Here is a 9,245-nt window from a genome sequence, read left to right on the forward strand (position 1 = left end):
TTGTACAACTGACATGGGTAGTTTGTCACCATTCAGATAGATGGGATGCCAAACAGGACAAAAGTTCGAATTAGTTTGACCATTTAAAGGATTAATTACAAGATTTGCTCTGTTATTATTTTACCCTCTACTAAGAAGCTACTTCACCTAGTAAAAGCAACTCAGCAACTAGTTTCAAGTTTTGTTTTTTACAAGACAGCAGCTTAAACACCAAAAATTAGTCATAAATAATGTTTATTATCTAACTGTTTACAATAGGGTAAAAGTAAAGTGAACTTATGTGTTTCCTCAAAGTATTCCAACTCCACAGATTTTGTTTCTACTTATACAATACTGAAAAACAATCAGGAGCTGCACAGGTTTCTCACACAGGATCAAGCATATCCACTAAAAGATGCCAACTCCACTGGTCTCCCAAAATGCCTTGTGCTAGCACTGTTCTTGGACTGCTGTGCAGCAGCACTCAGACAGTGTTCAGCAGCCTATGCCACAAGGGCCTCTGGTGCAAATCAGACAGCAAACTTTTTTTTTGTTATGAGACCAGATAAGATTGCAACAGGGAGCTTAGGTCACCATAGATACCTAGAGGGATAATTTCTAGTTCTATGCCAGGTAATCTCATCACAAATAGACTCCCCACTGAGGAAGAACAGAGCATCTTAGCCATTCTGCAGAGCACTTATCAGAAATAGTTACAAAACATTCTCTCGTTCCAGAATTGTTCTAAGTACAGGGACTCATGTTCAAGAATCTAACTACAAACAGTACCTCGTGTTGAGACTATGCTCCTTGGTGTAGGTCACGTTTTACAAGTCTGCTATATGCAAAACTCTGCCCTGCAATGACGAAATGAGTGGAAAGTGAGAATATTTAAGTTCTGTACTCAAAGTCATACACATAGAGGGCAAATGAACATCGGAGCAGAAGTCTTAGGAGAAGCAGCTGTGGGAGCTAGTGTTTAGTGGAAAGGAGGCTTAAGGGAGACCTTATTGCCCTCTACAACCACCTGAAAGGAGGCTATAGACAGGTGAGGGTCAGACTTTTCTCCCATGTAAAAAGTGATACTGCAAGAGGAAACTGCCTTAAGTTGCACCAGAGGAGGTTTAGAGTGTATACTAGAAAAAATTTATTGATGGGTGGCCAGGCATTGAGACAGGCTGCCCAAGAAAGTGGTGGAATCACCACCCATGGAAGTATTAAAAAAAGCCCATGTAGATGTGGTGCTTTGGGACATGGTTGAATGGTGGACCTGGCCATGTTAGGTTAACAGTTGGACTCAATGATCTTAGAGGTCTTCTCCAACCTTAGTAAACTGAGAATACAGAAGTTACCACAAGAGTAGTTGTAAAATACTGCCAAAGGCAAATACAATACACATACCACTGAACACAAGGGAACAGAGTTAACAGAGCCTTAAGCTGAAAGCACAGGTAACAGATGTCCCACTCCTCTCTTACCTAGTATTACTGTTAAACTGACACACTCATCTAGAACAGTTTTAAAGATTAAGGTGAAGCTTGTGCTTACTGTCAAGTTTCAGCCATCCTCCCTCGTTGAACCACATTTGCAGCTGTGAAATCCTTATTTGAAAAAGTAATCCCAGCATTCCCTCACATACACAATAACCATACTTTCTGCAACGCAACACTGCAGAAGACAAGGCAAATGTGTCCTCAGCCTGTGGCACAAGAGCTGTTTCTGTTTAGCTCACCATCAGCTTGTTCTTATCCCAATTTAACCGGCACATATTTTAGACTGTTTATGAAATGCTGTACTGCTCTTTACAAAGTACAGTACACAGCTTTAAGGTCTGAAATGATGCTGCTTCCTCAGAAGCACTGGCCCTGAAGGTACTCATGAGGTGCTGGGAATTGAGACATGCAGCGATATTGATGGAAGCATCTGAGCATTGCTGCCTGGGGGAGGCAGCACCCTCATGCCTGATGCAGGGTGGCATTGAGCCTCACAGTGGCATTGAAGAGCTCTGAAGTTCAATTCTCAGTTTGTTTCCATTTATACTTCACTTTCATTGGCCATCTGATATATTCATAACAGGGGACACACAAAAGAACAAAGTCCCAGCAGAACAGATATCACATTCTACATCAACTCAATACACGTGGATTTCTGCATAATTGATCATTTTATTGGAATCTGTTAAAAGATGTTTCTTCACAGATGCATACATACTGAGCAAGTCTCCAAGCAATATATAAATATTGTCTGACCCCATACTTAAGTATCTTTACTACAAAAAGCAGCTTTTCCTCAATAAAGACGTATCCATGGGACCAATGTGCATTTCTTCTAGCTATGACTTGTACCAAATCTGTATCAACAACCATAGGTTAAATACATCAATGCATGTTAATAGAGCTTTAACAGTAAAAAAAAAAAAAAAAGTAAGAAAGTTAAATACTGCAACAGTGGAGATACATACTGCATTTGAATGATAGAACATAGTCTGTTGACCTAGTTAATGACACAGTCACCAAAACACAACATACAGAAGCAATGTCAACAGCCAGTACTTGTCTAAGCATTTTAGAGTTCCCCTTTTCCCTTCAAATAAAGAAGGGTTGTGCACATCTTGAATGTGAACTTAGGTATCATTAACCTTACAGCAGTATTGAAGCTGATAAAGGTTAGGTAGAGACACACTAAAGCTGCAGGCCACTGAGTACACATAGCATTTGTGAGTTTGAGAAGCCAATGTTTACTATAGGACAGGTTCATTGTTCAAACTAAGTGCAGCCTATGTAACAGCAGCATTAATTGGCAAGACACACTTAGTAGAAAATGCCACTTTAGAAACCTAGTATATTTCAGTTAATTGAGTAAAGTGTTGATTTAGCTAGCTATAATGAGGGCTAGGGAGGTATTTTAACTGAAACACCTTGGTAAAGTGAAACAAGCTGACCTTCATTGTCCTCTAGTACCCAGGAAAAAAGGTAAATGTGTTCTCTGTGTCATCAAGGACTAGTATTTCAGCGGGCATTTCAGTTTTTAACCTAGGGGTAGGTTAAAATAAATCTGTATACAATGTAACATACCTAAAATAGATGCAATGATGACCAAGTAGTCTCTACTTTTACTATTACAAGCCCAACAATTTTGGCACACAAGTATAGCCAATCTTTTAAGCTCAAATTCAACCATTCCAAGCCAGAGAGACCCATTTCAGAGATGGCTCTGGGATAGCATTCTGGATTGTAAAAGCATGCATATACCAGCTGCCCAGAAACACACAGCTAAAAGAAGTTGCTAGAAATAGCCACTGAACATACACATGCATGCCAGTGAGTTTCCCAATTAAAACGCTATTTACAAGCCATACTTCAATTTTTTGTAATTTGTAGTTTTCAACCCAACTTACACATATGAGTTCAAGTGAAGGACAAACAATACAACCTTTTGAAATATCCAAAGTGAAAATGAGTGCAAGCTACAAAGCGGTTAGCAATGATTTCCTGGTCTTTTCAGGTGAAAAATTATTTACTAGATAAGCAACGCCAGAGAGGGGTGGAGTCCATGAAGGACATAACCTTTAGGTAAGCAAACACAGCCTCAACCAACAATACTGACTTTTTGAAAAGTCTGAAAGTTTCTTTACACTGAAAACTGAAGTCCTCCACAAAGTTATCTGGTATCTTGCTGCATGTTGTAATGTTATTGCCCTACAAGTTGTGCAGAAACCCACAGCCAAGTATTAATGCACAAGAAATTTAGAAGTTACCGTGCATAAGATATGATTAAGCTGTATCAGAATCTCAGGTATTGATTATGGCTTAGACCTGCATTGAAAGTGAACACTTAGACAAATATCCTTGCGTGGATGACATTGTCCATATGAAAGTGAGACAACTTTGCTACACTGAAGACTTACATGGTTAAAGTGACCTTCTGCTTAGAAGAAACAATAGACAATATATTCACAGATAACCATTGCAAGAATTAGCCCTGTAAAAAATTCAACAATACTTTTTACTTAAGTGTATATATTTGCAGATATTTTATAAGCAAGCTGTTTCTTGAACAGCCAGATATTTGATAGTTAATTCTTTATCCTACTTCCTCCCTCAACCAAATTTGCCAAATTCAAGACATTGTTTTAGCAGCATTCATGAAATCAATAGTGCAAAGCTGTTACAAAAACCTCTTTTCCCAAGCTATGACACACGTCAAGTTTTGTATTAGGTCAATAGCACTTCCCATGTATTTAGAGCTCTGGGGAAAGGCAGGAACAATAGATACGCTGAATCTAGCAAACAAACAATTGTTTGCCAAAGGCTTTTTTGTATTTTATTTTTGGGTGGATTTTTTTTTATTTGCTGCTCATACTGGCCCTTGTTACAACTTTGGTAACTAGTTCACTGCATTAAATTCACAATTCCTCATTTTGATATGCACCTATAACATGTGAATTGAACTGCACCACAATAATTGTAATGTCATCTCTATACATTCGAGCCAGCTCTTCAGGAAGACTAAGCATCTTGGACAGTCGCTCATGATCCACTGTTCCAAACTCATTGTTACCCACTGCATGACGTATCAGGTGAGTTGCTGCATTCTGATCTTCGAATACTGAAGAGATTCTTGCTCTCCTTTCTGTTAAGAGACCATGCATCTGTCCCAAAGTTACCTTATAGCCACCAACAGCTATTGGCTGCTGGTGGTGAACACCAGTGAGGTACTCCCCTACAATTCTAGCTACATCTTGCCTGTGCATTGTCTCCCACAGCCCATCTGTGGCCAAAACCAGGAACTTATCCTGTGGCCGTAATTTGTGATGTATGACTTCTGGTTCAGCTGTGAGGTATGGGGGAGTGTAATAGTTTGGAGGAATAAACTTTGTATATTCATTGTCATTCAGCTGATCTGGGCCTGATTCTATTACTCTCTTTTGCAGTTCAATACTCCATTTAAACTTTACATCACCAAAAGCTCTGAAAGGCATCAGGAGACCCAAGAGACGATCTTGTTTCACAAGACTCTTCTCTTCAGACTTTGGATGCTCCATTTTCACACGTTCCACTTCATGTTCATTTTGTGCATTGTGGTCATAGGACAAATTAACTGCAGACCAAGATCCATCTTCTTCCTGAACGCCAAGCATCGCCCTACTGTCACCTGTGTTTGCAATGTGCAAGTCAACACCATCCACATGAGCTACACAGGCAGTTGCACCAGAAAATGCTACTCGCAGTACTAGGTAGTTGAGAAAAGAATTAGGATCTCCTACTTGAGCTTCCAAAGAAATATCATTATCAAGCCTCTTAAAGGCATTAATTAAAGCTTCTCTCACATCAGTAGTCTCTCCACTGTTGAGATCAATCAGCTCCTGCCAGTAAGTTCTTAGACTGTTGAAGTAAAGCTTGGAAGCCTCTTTGCTAAAATAATCATTGGGATGCTTGTGCCACTGTAAAATGGGCAAGAGAGCTCTGCCACTCTCCACAGCATTTTCTATTTCAAGTAAAGTCTCATGAGGTAACAAAGAGACAGCAATGTAGTAAAATAGTCTTTCACTGACAGCTTGAGCACAAGCACAGCCTGCGTGGCCATCAAACACACCCAGAAGCATCCCTCTCGTCTGTAAACAAGTGGCAGCACTTCTCCGGTCCTCTATCGGAGCATTAGCAGGCAACTGGTTGCTATCGAAGCCAAGAACAGAACTTACATTTTTACCATCAAATTCTGGGACTTTGAAACTGTATTCATTTGCCTTCAGAATGCTGTTGACTTGTGGAGGGGTGAGGTAAAACCTCTGTGGTGTAGAAGCATAATCCCTTGTGTGAATAAAGTGATTAAAGTGCTCCTTTGGCCTATAAAGTGCCGCAAATTTCTTCTGCGGTGCATATCTGAAGTGACTGTGAGCAAAATGAGATGACAAACAACACAGATGTCTATGGTGGCAGTAACACGCAGTACTGCCTATCCTGCTAATCTCACAGTTACGAATCAATGGGAACAGATGAGCTGGTGCTGGCATGGCATCAGACAACAATGGCAGCCTGGAGCTTCGGACTGGAATTGCTGAAAGACAAGAGAACAACTATGCTTAGTGGGACAGCTAACAGATTTTTTTTTCCCCAGAATTCTGTTAAGATGTTTACAGCTCCTAACTGAGTTGCTTATTATATAGAGTTCATAGCTTCAAAGGACTTGACAAAAGAAAGGCATTACAAGGTGCTTGTTTATAGACACTACATTGGGCTGTAACCAAAAATCTATACCATACTTCAGCACAGGTATTTTGGCTCTTATACCCACTCAGATAACAGGCATGAAGTGAAAGCATCACCCAGACAGTCAATGAAGCTTCAAACAACTTAGCACAATGGTTAGCATGGAGCACTCAACATAATTGCCACAGGACTTTTACAGCTATTTGCTTTCCTGGTGATTTCACAGCTGACAGAGACAAACATGGCACGCAAGGAAGAAAACTCTTTCTATAAGGCAGAAGAAGAGAAAGCATCTAACAGGAGGACTCAAGAAACAACTCTGAGATGACATACAGTGAAGACTGTTTAGACAACAGAAGCAAGCAGTAGGTGATAGAGAATGGATATTCTTTACACAATCAGAAGCCAGTAGCAGGTTTTGTTTCTTCTCCCCCCTTTCACATGTAAAACTTCAAACTTGTGTGACATATACAAAATAGCCACAGCAATCTATGCAGCAACTTTCTAGCTTAAGATATAAGTACAAGAGGTAGAAAGGAAATAATATATATTTCCAACAGCTACTCCATCCCAGTAAATTTTAAGATTACAAAGCACTTTAAAAAGCTACTCAATTGAAGGACTGTATGCAAATTATTTGCTTCCGTGTCTAGAACACAGGCTTGCACAATACTCTAATTCAGTGTTAAGATAAACCACTAATATCTGAAAAAATATTCTACTGCTACTTGCCACATCTAAAAGCTTTCCTTACTTTTCACTTCCCTGAAGAAAGAGTATGCTAGCGTACTCTTTCTTGTCCCCATTTACATACCAAATCACAACATCAGTGAGAGTGCCTCTCAAAAGCCTTATTCACTATGCCTCATTATCAGGAAGTCTTTCACAATGTAATACTTGAGAAACAATTCCAGAGTGGAATGGAGTTGAACTGTGCCTTGTGTGAAGTACACACATTTAAGGCAAATTCAATTTTCGCTTTTATGATCAAGTTTCATCATAAAAGCTTTTTCTCAGAAAAGACCATTAGAAGGCTTACTGCAATCGTAAGTACTAATCTATCAGCACTGCTAAAGGTCATATTGTTTTACTGAAGAAATGGATATTGCTGTGTTATGCAAGGTGCTTCAGCTACTAAATGGATTTTTCAGCCAAGCAGGCATACCAGTATTTCAGATGAGACTCAACCCCACTAAAATAGGCAGCAAGCCCAAATACTCAGCCTAAAGGATCATACAACATAGGAGAAATTGCATTTTGCAATCACCCCATTCCATAAGCTTTCCATAGCTTCAGCCATAGGATTCTGATCACCTGGACCAGCTAAGAAGTGTCTGGAAACATATGAAGCTTTACCCCATTCTCTCTGTTTCAAAAAAGGGCAGCAAGTCACATTCTTCCCTCCAAGCTTCTTTGTACTTTTTAAGTAAACCAGATTGGAGCCCATTTCTCTGTTACATGACATGTAAGTGCTGAAAGCAGAGGAGAATTTGTGTTGCTATCACTCCACTGACTTCCCAGTATTAGTGAGTGACTGTTGTATGTTGACAAAGACTCTCCCGAATCTCCCACTGACAGCTGTGAAGACTGAAGTTTTCTGTTGTGCAGGTACCAGGAAGAGCTTGGGCTGTAGTCCAGACACCCAGCAGCAGTGAATTGGCTCAAGCTTCCAGATGCATACTGAATATATGTTAGCCATTTGCTTCTCCAGTCCAGGCTTCACACACACACACACAGCATGACAGCAATAGACTTCAACTCTAAATATAGATTTTAAATTCTATTCATTGCCTTCTAATTATATGGGAGCTATTTTGGTAACAGTTATGCATATTTCTTCATGTGACATTGAAAAGCAACAATTTTGCTTACAGAACAGTAACCTTAAGGTTCTATGGATGTGCCTGGCCTACAGCAGCACCTCAGTTTCAGTACTGGTCTCCCATTAGACTCCCACTGAATCAAGTTCTCCTGACTGCTCAGCATTTGTGTTCAGTGCTGACCCACAGTGGTGCCTCAACTGTTCTGACAGTTTTGTTGGTCCATGATGTAGCAAAAATACAAATGTATTGCTGCTGTAACAGTTCTGCAGTGCCAGCAGAGAATATTTTGCTGATTTTTAATCATTAGTTTATCAAATGTTACATGAAATCCAAGAGAAAGTAGTAAAAAGTTGGCCTCCCATTTTCCCTGGCTCTTATCATTTACAGTAGATCTGTGTCAGTTTAAGAGATCAGTCTGTTTCACATACCAGATTCAATAATTCCAAGTTGATTAAGTAAATGCATAATTCCAAGTGTCCAAACCTGAATGGAAGTTAGTCTCCCCCATTCACCCCCACAACACAGATGCCCCAAATATAACCAGACACTTCAGCTAGCCTTTAAATAATTAAGATCCCAAGATCATTATGGCTGATCAAAAGATGGCAGAGAAGAAAAAGAAGTAGAAATTTTACAGTTCAAGCAAGATTCATTAAGATAGTAGAATCAATCCAGTGTAAACACCTCCCCAAGCCCAGAGCAGGGTACAAGTGTTATTTTTCAAACTGTAAACATATTATGACCAATAATGAGTCAGATGGTCAACTAAGGGGTTTTGTAGTACTACACTAAAAAAACAGAAAAGTGTTCCACTTTTCTTTAATAAAGGCTCGTTATAGCCATTCTATAAGGGCTAATTGACACTGCACAGACAGGTTCCTCCAAAACACTGCGCCATGGCTTCGGGTAAAAACACTTACTCGGGTGCCTTTCCTACACCTGACAAACCTGAATGAGCCAGCTAGAGAGGACGGGGAGGTGGGGGAGGAGGAACAATAAGCATTCAACACAAGCAGCACCGTTAATCCTTCCCTTCGGCTTCGGCCCTCAGACACAGCCCAGCCTAGCAGCCCCTTCCCGGGTCCCATCCGACCCCCGAGCCCGTCGCTCCACGAAGGGAGATACATACCGATCCGCCTGGGCCCAGGACATACACACATTCTCCTGTCACAACATGAAGCCACCAACATCCACAAAGCAGAAGCCCGGGGGGCGGGGGGGGAAGGAAGGGCGA

The 9,245-nt window shown here is 40.4% G+C and overlaps 1 protein-coding gene across 1 annotated transcript; it reads right to left on the reverse strand.

The window, feature by feature from the left end:
• Positions 1–725: 725 nt before the first annotated feature.
• Positions 726–9,235, reverse strand: PDP1 (pyruvate dehyrogenase phosphatase catalytic subunit 1). The gene is made up of 2 exons (XM_008630706.2): positions 9,141–9,235; positions 726–6,036 (listed from the first exon to the last, which is right to left on the reverse strand). Exons 1-2 carry the CDS (start codon positions 9,199–9,201, stop codon positions 4,385–4,387), a joined length of 1,713 nt encoding a protein of 570 aa, XP_008628928.1. The 5' UTR covers positions 9,202–9,235; the 3' UTR covers positions 726–4,384.
• Between the last annotated feature and the right edge of the window lie 10 nt (positions 9,236–9,245).

The sequence above is a fragment of the Corvus brachyrhynchos genome, unplaced genomic scaffold, assembly GCF_000691975.1.
Source record: "Corvus brachyrhynchos isolate BGI_N302 unplaced genomic scaffold, ASM69197v1 scaffold302, whole genome shotgun sequence".
NCBI lineage: Eukaryota > Metazoa > Chordata > Aves > Passeriformes > Corvidae > Corvus > Corvus brachyrhynchos.